We start from the raw sequence: 27,512 nt of genomic DNA, 5'->3' as shown, positions 1-27,512 counted from the left end.
TGTTCATGTCAGTTAAACCTCCTGTTATGTTCCGGGTCAAATTGACCCGTTTTAAAGTTTAACATTTTTTTTGAAATAGTTGGAAGTATATTTCTTGTATGAAACTTTTTCTATTTGTCTTAATAGGTGCACTCTATATATAAATTGAAAATGTATTCATTTGTACCAACAACTGGGTCTACTTTTTTACATAGATACTGTTCAGGTCAATTTGACCCGGCAGTCAAGTTAAAGTGTAAAAAAAGATTAAAAAATGTCCAATTCTATGTTTCCTTGCAGCTATGAACCACATTTCACCACACACACACAACACACCCCCACATGCACACACCAACACACACAAGCCCACTTTCTCACTACTCTCTTTACTTCACTAGGAAACTGCGAGAAAGCAGAAAGTTTTCACACAACTTTTGACGGGAATCTTTTCTGTTCCTGTGGACAAACTCCACCCACACTGAGTGACACTCAGCAGAAATGGAGGAAACATAAATACTTTCTGCATGATTCAATTTATCTTGATTTTAATCAGCGGGTCAATTTGACCCTGAACAGTATGTGGGTCTCAAGTTCAATTATAAAGATTCACATTGAAAAAATAAATGTAATATAAAAAAATTACCAAAGATCAATTTGAAGGAAATTATAGTTTTTTTGTGTCTAGTTTTTTTCCAGTCGACATTAAAAATGTAAATTAAATTTTTTATGTCCAAATGAATAAATGAGCAGGTTGTTGTTATTGATCCTTAATTTCTGAGAAATAAAAAAACATCATTGCACAAATATTGATTGAAATTGTTAGTATTGGAGTTAATAATCAGATACAATCCACTCCCCTTAGTGGAGATGAACCGGGTCCCTTAAGGGAGACGAACCGGGCCCCTTAGTGGAGACGAACCGGGCCCCTTAGTGGAGATGAACTGGGCCCCATGTGTGATGAAATGTCTGCAGGTTCTGATGTTGACCAGGAATCACAAGCAGCTCTTCTGGATCCATCTGATCTCTGCAGAGGATCAAACTCTGACTGCAGCTCATTTCTGTTCCTGCAGAGAATCACAGACATTCAGTGTTTGAAAGATCCAAGGACGATAAATCAAGATGTCTGTAAATGTCAAAGCTTTTCTGAGCATTATGGATAAACAACACTTCAAGGAGTTCATCCAGAAAAGTCTTGATAAAGACCAGCTGAACCAGCTCCCCTTCAGCAGAAGGTAGAGAAAACTGGTATCTTCCAACATTTGGTGTCTGAAACACCAGGACAGATCAGGGTGGAGTTGGATCCAAGTGCTGCTGATGTTCTTCTAAAGAGACCAGACTGGAACAACTGATAGGAGATCTTGATCTTCTGAGGTTTCTGAGAACTGGTCGCTGTCACAGCAGATGTTTTCCTGTCAGAGAGGATCAGAGAGATTATCTCCGTTTCCTCTGGTATGAAGATAAAAACCTTGACAAGAACATTGCAGAGTACAGAGTGAAGGTCCAGGTGTTTGGAAACACACCATCACCTGCCGCTGCTGCAGGAGACGAGCTGCTGGACAGGCTGAGGATGAACATGGTTCTGATGCCAGACAGTTTGTGGAGAGACAGTTTCATGTTGACCATCTGTGGTTCTGTGCAGAATTAAATGTTGAGCTGAGATGATGAAATCTAACAGAAATCCAGAGTCGTTTTCCCTGAGAGATTTTCCTGATATGTTGACTTTTACAAGCTGAAACTCTTGTTAACTCATCAAATATACATTTAGGAATCTCTCATTTCTCACAACTATATTTGTTCATGTGAATCTTCAGTCTCTATAGCCGACATTCAAAATGGCTCCTCTGTAGTTCAGATAACAGAGAAACTCTTCATGAAGCTGTAAATGATGAAAACCCTCAGACTTTGTCCTTCAAACCTTTTATCATGTCTGCTGACTTCAGCTCTCTGACCGTAAAGAAACTTCGTTTATCAGCAGGAAGTTTAAACACAGAGTATCTGATCTTTCAGTTATAATGATAATCTGATTACTGGGAAAGGGAGAGATCTACCAACAATAAAATACCTTTCATACCAACGAGATGAAACTGTTATAAACTGCAGTGTGAGGTGATGAGGCAGCAGGCAGCAGATCCAGGATGAGATGAATAAGGTGATTTAATGATGAAAAACACAAAGTCCAAAATCAGGCAGCACAGCTGAGGGGAAAGCTAAAGCTTGACACTGGTAGCACTGGTACACGAACGGACAGCAAAACCAAAAACCGACAGACTGGAACGAACCATCGACAAGGATCCGACAAAGACACAGAAACACAGGTGACATTAAATACACAGGAGACAATCAGGGAACGAGACACAGCTGGGAACAATCAGGGGGAGACGGGACAACATGGAGACAGAAACTCAAAATAAACACAGAAAAACACAGATCACAACAGAAACTTGTCTGTTATCAGCTTTGATATGATCCAAGTTGAACGTGAAGGAATCTGTCTTTAAGGACATTCCTGTTTTCTACCTGCCTGAACCTGAACTTTTCACTGAATCCTTGGTTTGAAGGAGAGACTCAGAGGAACTGCAGATCTCTCAGCTCTTCTTAGTTTCATCCTGAAATGTCTGGAGGAAACAGATGAATGTGAACAAGAACATAAATATGATCTGCAGACACAACCAGCCTGGACTCTGAAACATTAAGTTTCAGCAGGTTGTTCTGTTTAAACAGTAAATCTGTGTTTGGCTGCTGAAGCTCTGCAGATGAGAAACCAAGCAGTTTTACTAGGTTAGCATGATGCTAAAGCCACTGCAGCTAAAGCAGAGACACTCTGGAGGAAATCTGATCCTGGTTTTTTCATTTTATTTTATGACTTTGATACTTATTTGTTATATAACTTATTGTTATAAACTTATTTGTTATCCACAGTTTTAGTTACAGAAACAAATTGATAACAAAACCCATGATATTTTAACATTAGTGTAAAATTTCAGGTCCTTTACATAAGTTTAAATAAAGATACAGAGAGATTTAACAGAGAGAGTTGCCTTGCAGCAAGAAGGTCCTGGGTTCAATTCCCGGCCCGGGGTCTTTCTGCACGGAGTCTGCATGTTCTCCCTGTGCATGGTGGGTTCTCTCCAGGTACTCTGGCTTCCTCCCACAGTCCAAAACCTGTCCAGGGTGAGAGGCGGTCAGGAACAACCCTCCTGACCCCATTAGGGACAAGGCTGAACAGAAAATGGATGGATACAGAGAGAGAAAGATTAACTAACCTTTAGTCTGGCGTTAAATGCTGCAAATAAAACAACCTACTGTAGAGTTCAATCAAATTCATAAGTTTCATAACTAACCTTGTCAGGTTCACCTGAGCTTCTATTTAAATGATCTGAACCTTTTTTTCCTGAACTTTTAAAGGAACGGTATCTGTCTCCTGGCTAGCAGTGCATTATTAATTCTGATGAATTATTTTGTCATGGGAGAATTTATTATCTTCATTATTTGACAGAACTGCTAGTTTAGCTTATAAACTAGTTAGACAAGCAGCTTTTGTCAACTTTTGAACTAGAATTGAGGACATTTGCTTTTTAATGGGAATAAAAATAACATTTACTCCCAATTTTAAGTTTGGTTAAATTGATTCATTTTCTTCTCAAGTTATTATTTTTATGTATTTATTTTGATCAGTTAAATGGCTCAAATTTAGCATTAATTTATCACCTTTTAGATCTTCCTGGTGGACCGTCCCTAGCCCGGGTTGCATGATGGTTCTGGTTCTGCTGATCTTTTCATCCATGGTTGTTGCCAGCCGGTGTGGAGACCATGTCCTGTGCTCAGCCGCTGTTGTTGCTGGTCTGAGCGTCGTTCGTTCGCTGCTTCATGTCAGAGCAGGCGTTGCCGGCGCTCCATGACCCAATCAGGCTCCTGCTGTGGAGATGAGTTCTGGTTCTCCATGTTGTCGTGCTGTGAGGTTATCATGTCATCAGTCAGCATCTTCATTGGCGTCACCTTCTTTATGTTGTCATATGCAACTCTTAACAGATCCACCTCTTGATAATTAATAATTTTATCATTTGAAGTTAGTTATCTTATTTTGCCTATAATCAAATCGTTTTGTTTTAGTTAAATCCTATTTACTGTCAATTTTGATGAATTGAACTTGTAGCTTGTTTGTATTGATTCTTGTGTTGAAGTTATCAGAGGTAACCAATAACCAGACAATTACATCATCATATTAACCATAGATTGAAAAGGAATAGTTATTATATTTCAAAGATTTATTTTCTTACAATCCTGTTTAAAATATATTATTCATAACCTATTACTGTTGCTATGACTGCACTGGTTCACTGTAACAAAACCTGTGTATGTTAACAATTAATGCTAATAATGAACAGCCAAACTCCTAACAGAATATTAGTTAGGATAATCTGTTTACACAGATTCATTTCTGTGTAAACAGTCATTTCTTACTGCAGCTGTTTTAAATAGTAGGAAATGTGTTTGCAGGAAAAATCAAATCAGAAAACATATTTTTTCAAACTTTGGCACATTGGAACATAAGAAGCAAGTATCTGTTTATATAATTTTTATTTTATGATCATTTTATATCCTAAATAAACTCAATAAAAAGTTTCTGATTAAACAGTCTGTGAAAAATAAAACTCTGTTTATGTAAGACAATTAAACTGCATAAAGGACAGAACCCAAACAATTACTACAATCATTTACTTTATAAACTGAACTCTAGAGAATCAGAGCCACCACAGATTAAAGAAGAAAACTTTTTCTACATGCAGGAGAAAATTTGACCCAAACAAAATAAAACAAAACTTCTAACAAGCAAAAAACATGGAATATTCATAGAAGTAAAAATAATATTTAGATGTAAAGCTGAATAAATTGGCCAGAAAACAAACTAAAGAATTTACAATATTAAAATTGAAATAATTTCTTGTAAAGTTAAGAAGTTGCATGAAAAAAGCAAATTATAAAGTCAGACATTTGCGACAGAAATATCAGAAGAGATTTAAGTGGTGAATTAGTGAGACGAGTGTTTGGATATTTTCATCCTGGTTCATTTCCTGCAGCAGAACTTTTTCCGGGTCCAGTTTCACCAGAACGGCTTCAGCTGAATCCAGAATCCAGTCAGATGCTGGGAAGTTGCAACATATTTCTGCATCAGGTCTGCAGCTGCAAAATTCATGACAATATTTAAGAGTTTTCTTCTAAATACAGTGAACCCTCGTTTTTCGCGGGTTTGGGTTCCAATAAGAATCCGATCGGCGAAATCAGCGAAGTAGTTACCTTAATTTTTTACAATTATTATGCAGCATAATTAAATATTCTACATTGAAACCAAAGAACAAAAACTGTTTTCAAGCCTAAGCATTTTTTAAACAAATAGAACAATTTCTTACAAATAATTACAGTAAAATAATCATTTTAATCATCAATAGAAGTTCAGTAGGACAAATTGTGACTCATATTTCTCTGATCCTCTGACTGTGACTCTGCAGCCCGACTCTGCAGCCCGACTCTGCAGCCTGACTCTGCAGCCTGACTGCAGCCCGACTCTGCAGCCTGACTCTGCTCTCTGGTGGCTTTTGGTGCAGGTGAGTTTTTTCCAGAGAAGAACGTCGTTATTATCGGTAGTTGCTGTTGCTCTTTTTTCTTCTGGGCAAAAAGATTTGCCAAAATTTACCAAACTGTATGTTTAAATACCGTAACGTTATTGGCACACAGGTAGAGAAGAAGCGCGGAGACTGTTTAGCCAATCAGGACGCAGAACAGAACAATGCAGTGTGGGGGAAAAACTACACAAAAACGTCCGCGAAGCAGCGAGGGTTCACTGTGCATCAAATTATTTTTGAGATGTTTCTGCTGAAAATCTCCTTCTGTGTGATCTAACTTGTGTTTCTTTTAACCCACATTGATCTCAGTATTTACATTAACAGGAACCACTGGACGATGAGTTTCAGTCAGATCACTGGACGATGAGTTTCAGTCAGATCACTGGACGATGAGTTTCAGGTCGTTTCTTCTTCCACAGAGTTAAAGAAATAAACGCAGAAACAACCAGAGAGAAGAGGAAGAGAGAAACAATCAGTCCAGGAACCGTTCTGCTCTGGTTCTTCTTCTCTCCATCCTGGTTCTGTTGAACGAACTGAACTGTAAAACAGAAACAGGATCATTAAATCCGACTGATTCTCAGTATTTACTGACCAATGATATAAACTCTGTGTTAGAATATCAACAACATCCTAATGTAATAATATTAATATTAATATCACATTAATGTCTAATGATCTGTTTCTAGTTCAGCTTCTAACCTGCTGAATGATCTGGAGTCACACCAGGAATAAAGACATGCAGACATTTGATGCAGAAGCAAGTCAGAAATAAAAGCCAAATATTAATTTGAAGTATGAAAAATATGATTAAATGTGAAATATTTTCATTTTTTAACAGTAACTCCAGACCTTTTAATGCTTCAGCTAGCTGCACCTCCCCAACAAGGCTTCCTCCATATTTGGTCACTTCAGCTTCACTTCCTGCAGACAAGAAGCAAACAGGTGAGTTTTAGAAACAGACAGGTTGCTTAGCAACAGCTGGGTTCATGACAAGACAGGTGGAAAAACTCAGACATGACTTGAAACCGTTTATCTTAGCAGGTAGGTGAAGTAAATTCAAACGTTAAATTAGTAATCAGCTGTTGATGAAAAATCAATCAATTCATCAATTATCTATAAATGGATCAGAATTTCCCTCCATTATTCCATCGTTCTGATGACAGAAAGTCTCAAACCATCCAGGATCATAACAGAACCATCATAACAGAACCATCATATCAGAACCATCACATCAGAACCATCATAACAGAACCATCACAACAGAACCATCATAACAGAACCATCACATCAGAACCATCACAACAGAACCATCACATCAGAACCATCATAACAGAACATCACATCAGAACCATCACATCAGAACCATCATAACAGAACCATCACATCAGAACCATCATAACAGAACCATCACATCAGAACCATCACAACAGAACCATCATAACAGAACCATCACATCAGAACCATCACAACAGAACCATCATAACAGAACCATCACATCAGAACCATCACAACAGAACCATCATAACAGAACCATCACATCAGAACCATCATAACAGAACCATCACATCAGAACCATCATAACAGAACCATCATAACAGAACCATCATAACAGAACCATCATAACAGAACCATCACAACAGAACCATCATAACAGAACCATCACATCAGAACCATCATAACAGAACCATCACATCAGAACCATCACAACAGAACCATCATAACAGAACCATCATAACAGAACCATCATAACAGAACCATCACATCAGAACCATCATAACAGAACCATCATAACAGAACCATCACATCAGAACCATCATAACAGAACCATCACATCAGAACCATCATATCAGAACCATAATAACAGAACCATCATAACAGAACCATCACATCAGAACCATCATATCAGAACCATCATAACAGAACCATCATAACAGAACCATCACAACAGAACCATCATAACAGAACCATCACAACAGAACCATCACATCAGAACCATCATAACAGAACCATCACAACAGAACCATCATAACAGAACCATCACAACAGAACCATCATAACAGAACCATCACAACAGAACCATCACATCAGAACCATCATAACAGAACCATCACAACAGAACCATCATAACAGAACCATCACAACAGAACCATCATAACAGAACCATCATAACAGAACCATCACATCAGAACCATCATAACAGAACCATCACATCAGAACCATCATAACAGAACCATCATAACAGAACCATCACATCAGAACCATCATAACAGAACCATCACATCAGAACCATCATAACAGAACCATCACAACAGAACCATCATAACAGAACCATCACATCAGAACCATCATAACAGAACCATCACATCAGAACCATCATATCAGAACCATCATAACAGAACCATCATAACAGAACCATCATAACAGAACCATCACATCAGAACCATCATATCAGAACCATCATAACAGAACCATCATAACAGAACCATCACATCAGAACCATCATATCAGAACCATCATAACAGAACCATCATAACAGAACCATCACAACAGAACCATCACAACAGAACCATCACATCAGAACCATCATAACAGAACCATCACAACAGAACCATCATAACAGAACCATCATAACAGAACCATCATAACAGAACCATCACAACAGAACCATCACATCAGAACCATCATAACAGAACCATCACAACAGAACCATCATATCAGAACCATCATAACAGAACCATCGTTCAGTTTTGTTCTTCATTAAATAACTTCCAGTGAATTTAGAGGGTGAAGAAATGAAGCTGGTCTCTGAACCCAAAGAGAAAAAGTTCTGACTGAACATTTGGTTCCTCTTGTCTTTATCTGATTAATGATCCGTTTTAAATCAAAACTGATCAGTTTTGATTTGATCTGCCATCAGTTTGGATTTCAAGGTTTAATGTGAACAAGGAGGAAAAATGGAAACAAAGACAAAACAAATAACATTTAATTAAATCTTAAATGAAGCAGATCTAATGAGAATCTCTAAACCCAACAGGAAGAGGAGAGGCGGTACCAGCTGTAGGGTCAGAGGTCAACAGCTCCTGGCTTCCTCCCTCCTCCTCTGATCCGGTCCGGGTTCTCTGGTCTCCTGTGAGTTTCTCAAAGCGAGCTGCAGAACAGAACCAGGAATTAGTCTGACCCGACTGGAGATCATCATCTGATCTGAGGTCCAGAACCAGGAAGCTGCTGGTTCTGATCCAGACTCTCACCTGAAGGAGGGGGCGGAGCTACAACCAGGTGGACGGAGCTGATTAGTTGCTTCCTGCGGTTCTTTCCGGTCTGAACGACCCGACACTCGTACGTCCCGTTGTCATCAGTCGTCCCGTCCACCAGAACCAGAGACACGTCTCTGTTCTCCAGGTCCTTCAGTCCGACCCGGTTCTGATAGGACGGATGCTGGTTAAACGGGTCGATCTGCTCGTCCCGAAACAGGAGAACGTAATCTGAGCCCAGATCGGTTCTGCTCCACTCCACCACCAGAACCGGGTCTCTGCTGGCCAGGCGGCACGGCAGAGCGACCGTCTGTCCATGTTCAGCTCGGATCGTCTGATCTGAGGAGAAAAACAGAAAATATGAAAAATATGAAAAATATGAAAAACATGACGCTTTTTAACGTGATGACATCATCATCTGTCCAATAAAACCCGGTTACCGTCCATCAGGGAGGCGGCTGGTTCTGATCCGGTTTAAAGCTTCTGTCATCAATTAACACTTCAACACCAAACATGTCACTTGATCAATTGATTTATTAATAATATATTGATAAAATAATCTGTTTTGTTTTATTGCTGATGATATATTAATATTAAAACTTTCTAAATTGCTTTTAAAGCATCATGCAACGTTGCTTTATGATTAAAATGGATGTTTTTGGTTTTTAAATGATACATAAAACATGGAAAACAAGGCGACGAGTTAAAATGATTTATTTTGTAAAAAGAAACATTTAAAATAAAAATCAGAATTTTCTCATAATTGTTTCTGTTTTCAGGCTTTATGAGGCTGATGGTTATTTCAGATTTTCATAACATGTTTTGACTTATTATAGTTATAATAATTAAATCTTTATTTATTTGTGAATACAAATTAATTTCCATCTCTAATCCTCAGGAGGCCAAGTGGAAAAACCAGGAATGATTTTCATCCAGTATGCAGGTTATGAATATTATCTGAACAAAGATGGCCGTCATATAAAGTTAAAAAACTAAATTTATATTAAAGTCAAACTGAAGGAATCTGAAGTTTCCCCTGAAATATTTCATCATGTTTAGTTAAATAAATAAATATAAAAACTAAATTATTCACATGCTGCAACTTAATCTGTTAATGTTTCATGTTTCTCTTGACTGAAAGAAAAATTAATTATTATGCTGAAGATTAGAGTCGACAAAAATATCATTACTTGGATTTGGTTAATAAATGCTAAAATTGGTATTTTTATTGAATTAATGATCATTTTCTGTTCTTTTCTCATCCTTTGAAAGATAAATACATCAGAATCAAGATTCTTGATTAAAGGAAAATAAAAAGAGAAATTTTAAATCAGCCATGTTGTTTATATTTTATACGCAGCTCTGCAGGGAACATGAGGAAAAACGTTATTCTGAGTTCCCTCACAATAATCTACTGGTCAGTTATGCAGAATAATTAAATACTGTAAGCCTTTCATAAGGTGGCTGCTGTACTTTCTGCTTTAATATAAAATTATTTAAGGTTTTTCGATTAATGTTAAAATCTCCTTGTGAAATATCTGAAGTTTTATATATTTTTTCTTTAGTATAAAAAGGCGCCACAAACCTGTGATATAAACAGAAACTTCTGTAAGAAGGAAAGAAATAAAAATACATTTGAACTATATTTCTGAGTTATTATCGTTGGTAATAAATCATCTGACAGTTTTGATTGAGTCTCTGTTGTTCTAGTCTGAATGGTTTAAAGAGCTGCTTCAGTTTCATCTCAACCTTAACAAACATAAACATGCAGGAAATAAAAAAATCGATTTTCAATCAGTTTTTTGCACCAAAGACTTAATAATAATAAAAACATTTTATTATTATAAAACAAACTAATGATGGTAAAAAGCAGAACTGGATTAACTCTGGAATCTCATCTGTCTGTTAATCAATCAACTCCAGATCATTTCTTTGTTCTGTCACAATTATCGATTTATTCCAATTTAATTATCAGGCTCCAAACTTTACAAGGACTGACCGCCCCGCTCACCGCTTCCTCATAAACACAAAACCAGTGACCTTCAATTCATACCTGATGACGTCACGTTGACACACCTGAGTGTCAGAGCCTCCTGCTCCTGTCATATCAATAATTACTTATTTCATTCATATTGTTCTTACAGAGCCTCAGTGAAAACTTGTTTATTATTATTAACTGTTTGGTGCAAAAAACTGATTGAAAATCGATTTATTTATTTCCTGCATGTTTATGTCTGAGCGGCACTGAAAGCCCTTTAAACCATTCAGACTAGAATAAAAAAAATCAAAACTGTCAGATGATTTATTACCCGCGATAATAACTCAGAAATAATCTATCACTTCCACCTCTTCTTCTTCACGGCAATAAAGAGTTCGTTGTACTGCTGGTGTGAAGTCAGCTTTAATGTCGTTCTTTAAAGTTGCTCTTGTTACAATTTCACTTGACCCACTGACACCAACACCACCGTCGAACTAAAATACAACATAAACTTAAGTGAGACGGTGTCATGAGTACGATAACATAAAATGATATAATTACATATAAACATACCTCGCTGGCTGACCCTTCCTTTCGAGGTAGAAATGAGGTTATTACATAAATTCTTTAACTTAAATGACCCTTTTACAGTCACTTGCTAAAGCTATGCTTTCCTATCGCATGCATCTTCTTTTTCTGGTTCCCTAGCAATATGCTGGATTGGACTTCCTACTTTAACCTTTCAAAATAAGAGTCGTAATAACAAAAAATGTGCATAATACAAAATGAAACATGTCAACTAAAATTATGGCAGTAAAATAATCCATATTAGGATGTATTTTTATTTATTTCCTACTTACGGAAAGTTTCTGTTTATATCAAAGGTTTTTTGTGCCTTTTTATACTAAAGAAAAATATAAAACTTCAGATATTTCACAAGGAGATATTAACATTCATGTAAAAACCTCACATAACTTTATATTAAAGCATAAAGTTCAGCAGCCACCGTAACAAAGACTTATAGTATTTAATTATGGCCCATAACTGATCAGTAGATCATTGCGGGGATCTCTCTAGAGGCCTCGGTCATTTTAACTTTCCTGCAAAATGAAACTGAAGCTGCTGCACAAAGATCCGAAAACAAACAGGTTTTAGTTTAATGCAGTCGGTTTAAAGTTAAATCTCATTTCATATTTTTTCTGTTTTGTATTTTCTCCGTTTCTGAGTGTAAAAACAGGTTGTAATGTTTTGCTCCTGATCCTCAGCTTGTTTACCTGCAGCAGTGACTCACCTGCGGAGACAAAGACTGGAAGTCTGGCAGAGAGCAGAGAGAGTCCGCAGAGCAACCAGGTAACTGCGGACATTTTCTAACACCTGGAATCCAGACAAACACCAGAACCAGAACCAGAACCAGAACCGAGTAAAGAGATAAAAACAAAACCTGATGTTCAACTCCTAAACAGGAAGCGATGAAACTGCAGGTGTGGCATCTGGAATAACAAGTCTTCTTCTTCTTCTTCTTTTCCTTTTTTATGGCGGTTGGCAAACAACTTTTAGATGTGCATTACCGCCATCTACTGGAATGGAGTGTGGATCGGGACGCTAACTATATACACCCCCCTCAAAACAAAACAAAACAAACAAAACAAACAAAACAATAAAATAAAAAATAAAAAAATAAAATAAAATAAAAAAAAATAAAAAATAATAATAATAATAATAATAATAATAATAAAATAACAACACTTAAATCTTCTCTATCAATTTTGTTTTCTTAAGATAATTAATTAAATAACTTATATCTTTAGAATTAGAAATTTTTCCCAAAATATCTTGTAAATTTAACTGTAATTTATTTTCTTGTAACCGGCAAACTAATTTCCTTCTCTCAACAGAATATTTGGTACAGAACAACAAAACATGTTTTACTGTCTCTTCTTGACCACAAAAATCACAACTTCCAGTTCGATGTTTTCCTATTTTAAATAAATTACTATTTAACCTTGTATGTCCAAACCGCAACCTAGATATAACTGTTTCCTCTTTTCTATTTCGTCCCGTTCTCCTCATTGCACCAACTTTTCTTTGAATACTGTACAGCCATCTACCATTTCTATCTTCCTCCCACTGTCTCTGCCATCTTTCCTTAACCTTTTGTTTAATAATAGATTTGATTTCTTCTCTACTAAATGGAACTAATATATCAATATCACTATATTTTGAAGCTTGTTTTGCATATTTATCAGCCAACTCATTCCCTCTTATTCCTATATGTGATGGTATCCATGTAAATATAACTAATAACCCTATTGCTTGAATTCTATATGTTATTAACTGAATTTCTAATAAAAGATCCGGTCTACTAATAGCATGATTATTTTTTAATGAATATAATGAAGAACTTGAATCAGAGCATACTATGCTTCTTAATGGACGGACTTCCTCAATCCATCCTAAAGCTAAAATAATTCCCATCATCTCTCCAGTATAAACTGATACTCCATCAGTAATTCTTTTACATTTTTTAACTTTGAATTCTGGAACAATGAAAGAAACCCCATTACTGCTATTTGAGTTTTTAGACGCATCTGTAAAAACTTGGACATATCCATAGTACTTACTATCTAAATATGATTGAACCAAATATGGATCTGAAACGTTTTCTCCTTTCCTTTTCTCCAACAAAGTTAAATCAACAACATTATTATGAAATAGAGAAGGATAAACTGGTGAAAGAGGAACTGTTTGACTAATGTTTATATCAGATAAACCAAAATCTTTTATAACATTTTCTATCTCCCATCCAAAAGAATTTAATTTCTTCTTTTCTTTTTCCCAACTAGATTTTAAAATATCTTGACATGGATGATTTCCATCATGGCCCTTTAAATTACACCAATAATTGGACTTTAACTGTAATCTTCTGAGATTAAGTGGCATCTCTCCCATTTCTATTAGCAAAGCTGACGTTGGAGTTGTTCTAACTGCTCCTGTACATAACCTCAAGGCTTGATACTGAATACTATCTAATTTTTTTAATAGTGTTTCTGATGCTGACCCAAATACAATACTTCCATAATCAAATACAGACCTTATTAACCCAGTATATATTGATTTCAATGCCTTCCTCTCAGCACCCCATTCACTTCCCACCAAACACCTCATTACATTTAAAACTCTCTTACATTTATTCACTACTTTTTGAATATGATTTTTCCAAGTAAGTTTTTCATCCAACCATAAACCCAAAAACTTAAATTCCCTTACCCTTTCTAATTCACGATTATATATTTGCAGTTTTAAATTTTCAGATGCTTTCTTCCTTGTAAAAAATAAAGTCTTTGTTTTGTCTATAGAAATCTTAAATCCCCATTTAAATGACCAGTCTTCTATAATACTAATTGCTTCTTGTATCTTTTTAACAATGAACTTTAATTTTTTCCCCCTCTTCCAAATTGCTCCATCATCAGCAAACAAAGAAAACCCCATTCCACTTTCCTAATTGTCAAACATATCATTAATCATAATAGAAAAAAAAACAAAGGACTCACTATACTTCCCTGAGGTGTACCGTTCTCAACAAAAAACTTTTCTGACAATTGTCCTATTCTTACTTGTATTGATCTATCTTGTAAAAAATCTTTTATCCAATAAAACATTGATCCATTAATTCCCATTTTTTTCAATTTAATTAAAAATCCATCTTTCCACATCATATCATAGGCTTTCTCTATATCAAAGAAAACAGCCACTACACTCTCCTTGTTAACTTGCCCTTTTCTGATTTCATGTTCTAAACATAATAAAGGATCCATAGTGCTTCTCCCTTTTCTAAATCCACTTTGACATTTTGATAAATATCCCCTCTTTTCAACAAAGTAGCTCAATCTTTCATTTACCATTCTCTCCATTATTTTACAAATATGAGAAGTTAAAGCAATGGGTCTGTAACTTGCTGGATTTGACTGATCTTTACCTGGCTTTAAGATTGGAACTATGATTGCTTCTTTCCATGCCAGAGGTAAAATACCCACTTCCCATATCTTATTATAGAATTCCAATAAAACCTTCTTAGATGAATTGCTAAGCTTATTAACCATAATATAAGAAATATTATCTTTTCCTGGAGATGAATTTTTTGATTTTCCTAAGGCATTGTTTAAGTCAAATAAAGAAAAGGGACTATTCAATAAATTATTATTTCTTACATTTTCTTCTAATAAATTTACATTTTCATTAATTGTACAATTTCTTCTGCGGTTTTCTTCTGCGCTTAAATTATTACAACTATGAACTTTAACAAATTTTTTAACTAACATATTTGCTTTCTCCTCCTCAGTCACAGCAATAACATTTCCATCTTTCAGAACTGGATATCCATATTCACCTCTAATTCCATTCATTCGCTTTATCATTCCCCAGACTTTTGAAATCTTTGTTTCCCTACCTACAGAATCACAAAAATTACTCCAATAAACCTTTTTTGCATTTTTCACCGTTCTTTTAACCAGAGCTTGTGACCTTTTATATTCAATAAAATTCTGATTTCTCTTTAACAATCTAAAAGCTTTATTTCGATATTTAATTGCACCATCACATTCCTTCGTCCACCATGGAACAATTTTCTTCTTATATTTTCCTTTTTTCCTTTGGATTGTTTCTCGAGCAGCCCCTAAAATGGCCTCACAAATAGAAGAATTTATCATATCAACATCTAAATCTATATTAACTTTTTGCATCTCTTCATCATTTATTATTTTATATTTTTCCCAATCAACATTTCCAAATAACCATCTTTCTAAGTTCTCATTAACACTTTTCCCTATTTCTTTACCAATTTCAATAAGTATAGGGTAATGATCACTACCTATAGTTGATTCTCTTAATATTTTCCACTTACTAATCCCAGCCAAATTCTTTGAAACTAAAGTTAAATCTAACACTGATTCTGATCCATTTCTAATATTAATTCTCGTCCCTTCTCCATTATTAAGACAAACCAAATGTTTTCTATCCATTACTTCTTCCACCACTTCTCCATTTGCATCATTCCTATTACCCCACAAAGTACTATAAGCATTGAAATCTCCACAACAAATGAACTTTCTTCCTATATTTTTAAACATTTCCTCCATTTCATCTAAATCCAACTTTTTACACGGATTATAAAAATTTAATATATTAATACTTTCTTTATTAATCCAAATTTCCACAGATAACCATTCGAGTGAAGCTCCTTTTCCTAAAAATCTATACTGTATTCCTTGTTTTATAAATATTACACATCCTCCTCCACTTTCTTGTTCCCTATCTCTTCTAATACTATTATACCCTCTTATGACAAAATCTAACTCTGGTTTAAGCCATGTTTCTTGAATACAAATAATATCTGGTTTATTTTTCAAATAGTTTAAATATCCTTTAAATTCTTGTCCATTTGCTAACAAACTTCTTGCATTCCATTGTAAAATAAGCATTAAATTCTTCCTCCACCTTGCTTCCCATCTATTTCAAGCCTTTTATTTATCAACTCCCAAGATAAATCCTTCACAGCTAGAAATTTTTCTGCACCTTTCACTATAATCTTGATTTTTTCAGTTTTCTGTTTCACTTGATCAGTACAATTAATAACATAAGCCATGAATAAAATTAATTTATCCATTGTAATTTCCATTCCTGACATTGTTTTTTGACTTGGTCCACGATTTGGACTAGAAGACACTTGCTGATTTTTCTGAACTATTCTTTTTTCTTGAACACTTTTTGTTGCCTCTGCATAAGAAATGTTTTTAACTACTTTCAGCTGTTGAATTTCTGCTGCCTTTTTCCTTGCTTCACAACCTCCATATGCTACATTATGCTGACCACCATAGTTACAACATTTCAACTGTACATCTGCTCCACATTCATCATATCGATGATCTCCACCACATTTAGCACATCTTTGCTTCCCTTTACACACTGATGCTATGTGACCATACCTTTGACATTTGTAACATCGCAAGGGAGGAGGAATATAAGGTCTAACAGGAAAACTCAAGAACCCAATTTTCACTTTATCAGGAAGAACATCACCTTGAAACTCCAGAAGTATCGAAAAACTTTCTATTTTCTCCCCATCCACAGATTTTAACAATCTTTTCAATCTCCGCACTTCACCACCATGTATATTTCTTTTAAGTTTTTCTAAATCTTCCTCAAGCGGAATACCTGTGATTACACCACGTGACACTCTGTTTTCTCCAACAATTTTCTTTTCACTCACAACCTTTTTACAAATGTTATCAATCTGCATGCTTTTATTCTTTTGTTCTTCAGACTTACATTTTATCAACATATTACCATCTCGCAAGATTTTTACAAACTCAACCTCCCCTAGTTTCTTTTTTATTTCTCTAGACACTGCTATCGGACTGAGGTTTATGTTCATATCTTCCTTCCTGAATTTAAGTATTACCTTGAACTCCTCATTTACCATTTTCCTCCTAACCACTCTGTTGTCTTCATCTGAACTATATTCTTCCAAACTTCTCTTACTATTTAGGTTACCAATCTCTCTATCATCTTTCGAAACTTTTTCCTTCCCTCTACCCCTTCCTCTACCTACCGTAGTCCATTCGTCAAAATCCATATCATCTTCATCACCACCCCCATCTACCTTTGTGGTCATCCCAATCCAGTCACACTCCAGTTTATGCCAACCGCCAAAATAACAAAACCCTTTGTAAAGTTGTTTCAAAAACTCTCGCTGCTCGAAAACACCACCACCTCGCGGCTTCCGTCGAGCCAAAACCCGAAGTCAAATAACAAGTCTATGTAACCCAGGGTAAAAACTGCCTTAGTCCCACCTTTGCTACTTCATTGGTTAGAGTGACAGTCAGTCACACAGTGCAATCAGCCAATCACTGCACCTGAAGTAGGTTTTTCAGGCCTGCTCCAGTTTTCCCAATCAGCTGTGAGAGGGAGAGCTGGAAAATTATGTTATGCTTAAAAACTTAAATGAAAGGAGTAAATTAGTTTTACTAAAACTATATAATAAAATATGGGAAGAAGGAACTTTGCCAGATAAGTGGAAAGAATCAATTATTATTCCTATATGTAAACCAGGTAAGGATCCTCAGTTAGCTGAAAGTTACAGGCCAATAGCGTTAACATCTTGTGTTGGCAAAGTAATGGAGAAAATGGTGAATAATAGATTAATTTACTTCTTAGAATCGAGAGAAAAAATAAAATATCAATATGGCTTCAGGAAAGGAAGAAGTACGATAGATCCTATGATACAGCTTGAACATGAAATCAGAAAAGCACAGGTGAATAAAGAGGTTTTAATGGCAGTGTTCTTGGATATTGAGAAGGCATATGACATGTTATGGAAGGAAGGTTTACTGATTAAAATTAGACAAATAGGGCTAAGCGGAAAAATTTATAATTGGATCAAAGACTTTTTAACTGATAGAAATATAAGAGTGAAAATAGGAAATGAAATAAGTTCAAAATGTTTAACTGAAAATGGCACTCCTCAAGGTAGTATTATAAGTCCAATGTTATTTATAATAATGATTAATGATATTTTTAGTAAAATCGAAGGTAAGTTTGGAATGACTTTATTTGCGGATAATGGTCTTATTTGGAAACGGGGAAGAAATATAAAATTTATAAATGATAAAATGCAAGAAGCGTTAGGTAAGGTAGAAGATTGGGCGCTAGAATGGGGATTTCGAATTTCAAGTTCAAAATCTAAATTTGTTAACTTTACTAATAGGAAGGTAGGCACTAAGATAAAATTAAAAATGTATGATAAAGAAGTAGAAAGGGTAGATAAATTCAAATATTTAGGTTTATGGTTTGATAAAAAGCTTACATGGAAAATACATATTAGTAAAATAATAGAGAGAAGTAAAAAAATATTAAATATCATGAGATGTTTAAGAGGTAAAGAATGGGGAGCAGGTAGGAAAACTTTGAAGATATTATATATTGGACTTATTAGATCGGTAATAGATTATGGATGTGTGGTATATAATTCTGCCTCTAGTACCTTATTAAAAGAAATAGATAAAATACAGTATCAAGCGTTAAGAATTTGCTGTGGGGCAATGAAGACAACACCAGTGTCAGCACTACAGGTAGAAATGGGGGAAATGCCATTGGAGTTAAGAAGGAAACAATTAGGAGTAGGGTTCTGGGCAAACGTAAAAGGGCATAAAAAAAGTTATCCTATAAATAATATATTACAACCATGTCAAGAAAATGTTAAGAATGTAAATGTAAATAGTTTTGGATGGATAATAAATAAAGAAATAAAGGAAATAGGATTAGATCAATGTTTAATTAGCCCGGTGGTGGATTTTTCATGTAATCCGCCATGGATACAAAAAGAAATGAAAGTTGATTTAACATTGTTGGAAGAAGGAAGACAAACAGTAGAAGGAGAGGTGGAAAGATACATAAGAAGGGAATATGGAGAATACTTACAAATATACACAGATGCATCAAAAATGGTAAATGATAGAGTAGGGATAGCATTTATAATTCCAGATTTAAACATCATGGAAAATAAAAGATTAACGGATAGTTTGAATGTATACACAGGAGAGTTACTGGCTATTTCAATGGCGTTAAAATGGAGTGAAGAATTAAATGACAAGAAAGTTTTAATTTGTTCTGATTCAAGTAGTGCATTAATAAGTATTATGGAACAAGAGTCGGAAGCAAGACAAGACATATTGATAGATATAAATAAATCAATACATAAAATGGGGATACATAGATCTACTGTTAAATTTATTTGGATTCCGGCGCATATTGGAATAGTTGGAAATGAATTAGCAGATACATTTGCAAAGAGTGCGAGTAAGAGAAGTGAAATTGAATTGAAAGTTAAGTATAGTAAAAGTGAGATAAAGAGTATAAGTAAATATATTACAAGAAGAAGTGGCAGGAACAATGGGAGGGTGAAAAGAAGGCAAGGTTTTATTATAGTATTCAAAAAAAAGTGGGGGAGTGTAGAAAGGAAAATAGGAATAAACAAGAGGAAGATATTATATCTAGGTTAAGATTTGGACATGTAGGGCTAAATAGTACTTTGAAAATAATAAATAAACATAGTACGGGGTTATGTAATTTTTGTGGAAAGTTGGAAACAGTTATACATATTTTTATGGAATGTAATAAATATAATCTAGAAAGAGAGGAATTAGTAGAAGAGTTAAATAGGAATAAAGTTAAATTAAATGTTAGAGATCTGCTACAAAAATCTTCTGGAGATGTGGTTTTTAATTCCGTATTTAGGTTTCTTAGAAAAACAGGTCTAATAGGGAGATTATAGGGTTTAGGCATCTGGTTCATACTCCAGTCCAGAAGGTGGCGGTAATGCACCTGAAAGTTGTTTGCCAACCGCCATAAAACAAAAAAGAAGAAGAAGAAGAAGGGAGAGCTGGAGACAAAGGAGCTGCAGGTTTGTGCTGTCAAACAATTGGTTCTTTCTTTGTTTGTATGCACTTTGTTTAAAAAACTCACAATATAAACCATGTAGATCTGAATATCCAGTGAGCTTGGAGCCATGAAGCTGCCATGCACTGATCTTTAAAAGGAATTGGTGAGTAGTGAACATGAATGTTTTGTTTGTTTGACATATTGATGGTGATAGCCAAATTGTGTGATCATCAAACACACAATCTAACTTTTAAATGCAATATATGTGTTTAAGATGTGATAAATGTTAAATATCTTTGTCTTAAATAATTGATTGTAGGTATAATTGCATTTATTTATGTATAATTGTATTTATTTATGTGTACAACTGAACAAGTCTAGTTAACTAGCAGGCTGGTAATTGACTGGTCCTGTTTATTTTAATACAGGCCAGGTGATTTCCCCTATTGGGGTTAAAGGATGGCGAGCTTCTAAGATCTGGCTGGAGCCAGGAGAACCGAATTTCACTCCATACTGGTCTGGTAGGAGTTTGATGGTCCATGAACTTTCCCCTCCTTCTCATTACACAGACACACTACCCAGACACTGTGTTGACCAAGCGGGGAAAAGTGAAGGACTCTGTGCACATTAGAACATCAACTGCAGTATTGTGTATATATTTATTGTATTTTGGTTTCCATGTATGTTTTGTATTGTTTATTTAATTTTCTTCTTTAAAAAAAATACATAGTATTGAAAACAGTTACTCTCTTGTATTGTTTTATTGATTGCTGACGACAGCTCCAGCAGACCAATTTAGTTTTCTGATGTCAGAAGCTATTTAGTCCTTCAGTGCATTAAGTACTGCTACATTATAAACATCAAATAGTGCTACATCTACAATTTAAAAATGAATGTTATGCCGACATCCTGTCACCAGAGGGCGCTGTTACATAAAATGAAAGATGAGGTCATTTTATTTCTGTCACATTTTCAGCGTGGTCAGCTGGTTGTTGAGCCTCAGGACTTCCTGTCCTTCATGTTTTCAGGTTTTAACACACCAGTGAGCTTTATGGGTCAGGACTGATGAACTCTGAGGTTTGGTCAGAATCAGATTCCTTACTCCGAACCTCAGCTCCAGCCTCCTGCTAGAATAACAACATAAACTCCTGAAATACTTTCTGGCTTTCAGATATGAATTATTGAACCAAAATCATTTTCCTCCCCTCTGGAGCTCCAGGGAAAAATCTGACCAGAGGTTTGAGTTTTAGTCTCTAAGGTCAGCAGCTTCCTGTTGCTTTATAATTAAATGGGTCATTAGCTGGATTCTGTGGAATTCTGGGTAATGTAGTCCTGCTGCAGCAGAGGAACATCTCAGACATGCATGGGGTCAGAGGTCATGGGGTGTCAGTGTGTTTCATGAGAGTTAAAAAACAAAAACAGCTCAGAGGAGTCCAGCTCTGGTTCTGACTGATGCTGCAGGTTCTGGTTCTGGTTCAGCCTGGTTCTCTGGTCCAGAGGAACATGAAGCTGATCAGTTGAGTCCAGTAGTTTGATTTGATCTCAGACCTCACCTTCCCTCAGGTGAAGCCGTCCTGTCCTGCTCAGGCTCTCACCTGTAGCCCCACCCACTCACAGCTCCGGCCAGTTGAAAAACGGTGTGACTGTGACATCACTTGTTAACTGGCAGAGTTCAGCTGAGGCTGCTGATTAAATGTTGATGCATTATATTATATTTCTCTGAGAAAAGCCATTTCTCTCTGTAAAACCTGGACTGGATCAAAGTTAGGACTGGACTGAATTTAGTTGTTTCTTAGTAAAAACTGAATTGGATTTGTGTGAAAACTGAACTGAACCCTGTGAAGATACTTGATTACTGTCCATGATTAAAGTCCTCATTGTTTGTTGTTTTTATGTGTTTTTATTTATGCTTTTGTTTTTTTGCTGCTGTGACACATTTAGGTGATAAATGTGGGTTGAACAAGAACATCAGCACAGGAAGAGGGTGGGCTCAGACTTCACTTAGTTTCTAGTAAAAAAAACGTAAAACTGCTCAATGAGTCAGAGCTGCAATGACGGAAACATCGTTTCACTGTCTGACCTGTAAGTAGAGAATCACTGTTTTTATTTCATTTATCCTGAAACTGAAGAAAAGAAGAAACTCTAGTTAAAATGAGACAACAGGAAACAGCCACACATTTAAATGTCTCTATTATCTTTGTCACTTTGACAAGGTGCAACAAAATAAAAGGTGCTATCGACTCAGAAAAACGTAACAACAATTTAAAACTATACAATTGAGCTCTAAGTGAATCATGTAGAAAAAGGAACTGTTCGTATTCATCCTCCATGGGAGGCGGAGAGACGTCTGGACTGGAAACATAATCATGACAATAAACATCATATTGTATTTTCCATAAAGCAAAATAAGTGAAGCCTGTTTGGAGAACTGGACACAGTAAACGGGTCTCTGGTCAGTTTTGTAAAAACTGCCACTAGGATCATTTCATGTCTGAAAACTGGAAATCAGTTTTCTGCTTTTGGAAAAACAGGAAATGTGACAATCAGAACAAACAGACTATTTCTATCACACAAAGATAGAAATATGCAATAAATCAAAACAGAATAAACAATAAAATACAGTAAAGGCACAACTATAACAAACTCTTTTAAATCTGCATCTCTATTTGACCATAAACAAACCTTTTACATTTAGTGACAATAAAAGCTCATTGTTATTTATAAGATCTGATCCATGTTTTATTTTGCAGTCTTGACCTACTTGCAGGTTTGTCCAACCATTCAAGGTTAGTGAAGCTTTTTAGAAAGAACATTTTATGATTCGTTGGTCAACAGGTTTGGCTCCTGCAGCAGCTCTTTGGTTTATAAAAACAAAACTACAATAATTTGTAAAACCACTTTTTGTTGTTGTTCATCACCAGCTGCTCTGACTGTGAGTCCCAGCAGATCTCAGTTCTTTAGAGGAGAATCAGTGACTCTGATCTGTGAGGATGAAAATAGACCTGATGGATGGACTGTGAGGAGAAACACAAGCAGAGGAACCAGGAACCGATGTGGAGATGGATGGGGGAAATTAAATGGTTCTACCTGCAGCATCAGTTACCTGTATCCATCAGATACTGGTCTGTACTGGTGTGAGTCCATGTCTGGATCCTCCAGCAGCAGCAGCAGCATCCAGCTCTCTGTCTCTGGTAAGATCAGACTGTGGAGTTAGTGTTGCTGAAGCTGTGTGGAAATGGATGAAATGCTGTAGTTTGTCTCTGTGTTGAGGTGGATCAGTGATCCTGCAGAGTCCTGTCCTCCCTGTGATGGAGGGAGATGACGTCACTCTGAGCTGCACAGTAAGGAAATGGGATTCAAATTATTTCTCTGTTTCAGAGGAACCCTCCATCCCTTCTACCCAAACTCCCCTTGCTGCCCAGGCCTCCTCCTCTCTTCTTCTCTACGTGTTGTTGCCTCTTGCGTCTCTGTTTGTTCTGATTATGTTCGTTTTTCTGGGACGGCGCCTTTGCAACAAGTCAAGAGGTGAGCCTCACTGGTTTTCCAGTCCACATCTCTTTCACCTTCATTATAAAAATACTTCATTTACATCCAGTATTTTAAAAATGTTCCAGTATTTTAATGTTTCCCTACTGTGGTCTCATCCTGGTTTCGTCTGATTTCAGATCAGAAAGAACTGATGAGCGACGGCAGCGAGACCTGCGACCATGTCACAACATCAGGTCATCATGAGGAGAACCAGAGGAGAAAAGGTTCTGATGGAACCAGGTTCAACACAACTTCACTGTTCTCACCTGGAAAACAGGTTTCAGTTCAGTTCTGCTAACACAGGCAGAAACAGTCACTGCAGTTCAGTCACACAGTTTAAAACCAGGTCATTATTTAAATGAGTTTAAAGTTGTTTCTGTTTATTGATGGACTCGGTTCTGATGGGCTCGGTTCTGATGGGCTCGGTTCTGATGCTTTTTGCCTCAGTGGAAAGTGAAGTGAAGTGGATCTCTGTGGTTTCCTGTTGAACCACAAACAATAAAACAGGAAATGTTGTCAGAAGCTTCATGCATTTTAAGTTGAGTTTTAAAATGATTGTTGCATAAATGTTTTTATACATTATTTCCTCCTTAATGAACAATGAAAGCAGCAGGGCAGAACTTTCTGTTTATTGAATTTATTTAACTTTTCTTTAACTGGCTGAGTTATTAAGAACAAACTCTTATTGACAATAATAGCTATTTACCATGAATATGTCATAATGTTGCTGTGTTTGCAATATTTATCTAATCTTAGGAGTGTTTTAACTGTAACTTTGTGTTTGCTGCTAAAACTGGTTTCCAGTAAGAAAAACCCAAACATTGTGTCTGATTTAATGTAGCTTTAGTAAAATTATAATCTCTAACTGGAGAGTAGTAGGAAAAAGCGTCAGAGAGAGGAGCTCAGTTTGTCCTCCAGCAGCCAGATCCAGAAAACTCAGGATTACTTAAACCAGACTAACTGAGAGGTTGATGAGAAAAGAACAAGTTTCACTTTCTGCAGTCATTTCATTTGATTAAATCCAGAATAATGAAGAAAATGTTTTTCATTAGTGAACTATCTTCACATTTCAACGTTTGATACGTTCACCAGATATTTGGGAGAATTTCCCTTTAAGCTGTCTGACTTGGTTCATCATCAGGTTTGTTGTGATTTTGTTCCTGTTTCTCCTGAATGACCCAATAAAACTGGATCAGGTTCCTTCACATTTTTACTCACAAATCATTTCAGCACTAAGATGAAATGTTGACTTAAGCAACTTTATCACTAATTTGGGGACTTTGTCCATTAAAAGTCTTATTTTTCTCTGACCTTCATCGTCCAGTTTGATGTCTTCAGATGTTGCTTTAATATTTTCACATGTTTTTTAAATCCTGACTGATCTGAGAGTTTTGCTCTGATTGAATGTGAGCATCTCGTTTCTTGTGTGTTTTTATTTCACAGACAGAGATTCAGCTGCAGTCGACTCAACAGTGAGACGACAAGACAGCAGTTATGGAGAAATATTCATCAAACATATGCATCACAAGTCAGACACAACAGGTACAGCCTCCATGTTGAGCTGCAGCCTGAGGAATCAGATGGATGTGATGTTTGGGTTCAGCTCCACTGCATCGCGCCGTAAAACCTGAACTCTCTCAGCTCTGGCTGCCACTTTATGCACTTACTGAATCTACAAATACCTGGATTACAACTCATAATAATGACAACAATCAGGCTCTTCTGGACAGAGAGAATAGAAAAAGAAGTGGTCAGTTTGTCCTCCAGCAGCAGATCTACAGATAAAACTCAGTCTGACTGGTTCAGGTTATCAGTTTTATTGTAAAGGAAAGTTTTAATCCTAGTCTAGGAAGTAGACAGGATGTCTGAGTCTCAGATTAAAGCTGCAGCCTGATTCTATTCTCAATACTTTGTGGAAAACTAAATGCTGCTGTAACTCATATTAACTCAAGATTCTTCAAAGAGTTACTAAAGTTGAGCAAAGTATAAAAAGTATTTCTAAAAATAAATCCAGCTGCTCATCATCCGACCCAGAAGGACCAGCTGTCCAAAAAAACTAATTTCCTGCCAGAAACACAGAAATGAAAGATTCAAAAATAAAAAATGAAACTGAAAGTAAGAGAAATAATCCAACGAGCTGCTACCCTGAGATACACAACTCTAGAAACTGAAAACGAAAATTCCAGAAACTGATCAACTAATAGATAACTAATAAACTAATAGATAACTAATAAACTAATAGATAACTGATAAACTAATAGATAACTGATAAACTAATAGATAACTGATAAACTAATAGATAACTAATAAACTAATCGATAACTAATAGATAACTAAGGGATGTGATGTTTTCACTGAATGACGCCATTTTCCCTCTCAGACTCTGGAGATGCATTTTAATGAAGATGATTTGATTTGATGTGATTTGGTGAATAACTGTGAGCTTCATCATGATGATGATGATGATGTGACTGAAACTGATGAACTTTCTCTCTAACAACATAATATGAACTTTGACACCATGAATGTTTTTATTTATGATGGTTGTTCTGACTGGAGGATGTAGAAAGTTTCTCATGTGTCACTGAATGTTGATAAAATCAGATTTATTTCACCTCAGAATGACATAAAGGGAACAAAGCTGCTGTTTTCTGATGAATCTTCTTCCTCCGGTTCATGAACATCATGCTGGTTTTTCCTACATTCTGCCTGTGGTGATTCATTTTCTGCATTGTGATTTTCAGAGAGCGATTCAGCTGTGATTTATTCAGCTGTCAGAACAGACCGATAATCAGAGAAAACAGAAACAGGTGAAGGAACTGCTGCTTTTATGATTTACTGCATGTTGATACAAAACGAGTTTTATTAAAGTAAAATATGTTAATTTGATCCTGAATCTGTTTCAGAGCCACATCATCTCCTCCTCACTGAGAAAATCTGCTGAAGTTCTGCTGCAGAAGTTAGATTCTTCCTCTTGCCTTCAGCAAGCCGTAGATCTCAGGAGCCAAATCATCATCATCACCTGAAATGATGAAGAAGCGTCTGCTGCACGTCTTCCAGCTCACTGACAAACACAGAGAGGTTTGTCCTGCTGGCTGGAGGCCTGAGAGACACAATCATCCCGACGTGGAGAAGAAGAAGAAGAAGAAGAGCAAAGCAGGAAATCCCAAGATCTTGTGTCAGCAGATTGTTCTTGGTTCTGGATTGGAGGTTTCCCTGTGAAAGACTACAGATCTGATCCACTAGAACAAACTGATCTGCTTCCTCTTCAGGTTTTATCCTTCTCTGTTCAGGCTGCAGTTGATGGAAAACCTCTTAGTTTCACTGAAACTACTTTAGTTTGACTCCTTTTTTGTTTTTCAGAAAATGATATTTTTCCTTTGCTGTCATTTGCTACCATCTCTATTAAAACTGTGGAGAAAAATAAAAAGTTAAGATTCTTTATGAGAAACTGAGAATGTTTCCAGCTGCAGTACCAGAGTCAGCCAGCAGGGCGCACACCATGACTCTCCAATAGTTTCTGTTTGTTTCTGAGCTTTTTATTATAATCTGGCTGATTGTGGAAGAATTAAACACATTAAATAAAATAAAGATAATACTTTGTTTATTTCAATCCCATCAAGCAGCAGGTTTATTGATGGATTATTGATCCTCTGGTTGATCAGACATGATGTCTTTAACTCACTGATGGTTGATGGTGAAAACATGAAGGACTCTTAA

At 36.0% G+C, this 27,512-nt stretch overlaps 2 protein-coding genes across 7 annotated transcripts; one reads left to right on the top strand and one right to left on the bottom strand.

The window, feature by feature from the left end:
• Positions 1–4,540: 4,540 nt before the first annotated feature.
• LOC111611040 (cell surface A33 antigen-like) lies at positions 4,541–12,357 on the bottom strand. Of its 2 annotated transcripts, XR_002753868.1 has the most exons (6): positions 12,121–12,357; positions 8,849–9,190; positions 8,653–8,748; positions 6,450–6,521; positions 5,917–6,138; positions 4,541–5,160 (listed from the first exon to the last, which is right to left on the bottom strand). XR_002753868.1 is itself a non-coding variant. In XM_023346656.1 (5 exons), exons 1-5 carry the CDS (start codon positions 12,191–12,193, stop codon positions 5,975–5,977), a joined length of 747 nt encoding a protein of 248 aa, XP_023202424.1. In that variant the 5' UTR covers positions 12,194–12,357; the 3' UTR covers positions 5,376–5,974. The 2 variants fall into 2 exon arrangements, 1 of the variants encoding a protein (XP_023202424.1); XM_023346656.1 differs by lacking the exon at positions 4,541–5,160 and having other exon boundaries at positions 5,376–6,138.
• Positions 12,358–20,246: 7,889 nt separating this feature from the next.
• On the top strand, positions 20,247–27,210 carry LOC111611039. Of its 5 annotated transcripts, none has more exons than XR_002753865.1 (10): positions 20,247–20,286; positions 20,365–20,427; positions 20,693–22,346; positions 23,015–23,050; positions 23,186–23,455; positions 23,643–23,789; positions 23,930–24,069; positions 25,236–25,334; positions 26,537–26,602; positions 26,699–27,210. XR_002753865.1 is itself a non-coding variant. In XM_023346655.1 (10 exons), the coding sequence occupies exons 3-9, from the start codon at positions 22,316–22,318 to the stop codon at positions 26,581–26,583; spliced, it is 717 nt and encodes a 238-aa protein (XP_023202423.1). In that variant the 5' UTR covers positions 20,247–20,286; positions 20,365–20,427; positions 20,693–22,315; the 3' UTR covers positions 26,584–26,602; positions 26,699–27,210. The 5 variants fall into 5 exon arrangements, 2 of the variants coding, with proteins under 2 accessions (XP_023202423.1, XP_023202422.1); XR_002753867.1 differs by having other exon boundaries at positions 23,930–24,075; XM_023346655.1 differs by having other exon boundaries at positions 23,930–24,016.
• The last annotated feature ends 302 nt before the right edge of the window (positions 27,211–27,512 follow it).

Source organism: Xiphophorus maculatus, chromosome 14 (genome assembly GCF_002775205.1).
Source record: "Xiphophorus maculatus strain JP 163 A chromosome 14, X_maculatus-5.0-male, whole genome shotgun sequence".
NCBI lineage: Eukaryota > Metazoa > Chordata > Actinopteri > Cyprinodontiformes > Poeciliidae > Xiphophorus > Xiphophorus maculatus.
Note: the sequence above shows the minus strand (reverse complement) of the source record. Positions and strands in the feature narration are given on the sequence as shown.

Excerpts from the sequence above, each read along its gene's own strand:
- LOC111611039 (XM_023346654.1), top strand. The coding sequence starts at position 22,316 with ATGACGGAAACATCGTTTCACTGTCTGACCT. Across the intron at positions 23,790-23,929 it reads CCTTTGCAACAAGTCAAGAG|ATCAGAAAGAACTGATGAGC; the intron begins GTGAGCCTCACT and ends GTCTGATTTCAG. Across the intron at positions 24,033-25,235 it reads AAAGGTTCTGATGGAACCAG|ACAGAGATTCAGCTGCAGTC; the intron begins GTTCAACACAAC and ends TTTATTTCACAG.
- LOC111611040 (XM_023346656.1), bottom strand. The coding sequence starts at position 12,193 with ATGTCCGCAGTTACCTGGTTGCTCTGCGGACTCTCTCTGCTCTCTGCC. Across the intron at positions 8,749-8,848 it reads AGCTCCGCCCCCTCCTTCAG|CTCGCTTTGAGAAACTCACA; the intron begins GTGAGAGTCTGG and ends TCTGTTCTGCAG. Across the intron at positions 6,522-8,652 it reads GACCTCTGACCCTACAGCTG|GAAGTGAAGCTGAAGTGACC; the intron begins GTACCGCCTCTC and ends TCTTGTCTGCAG.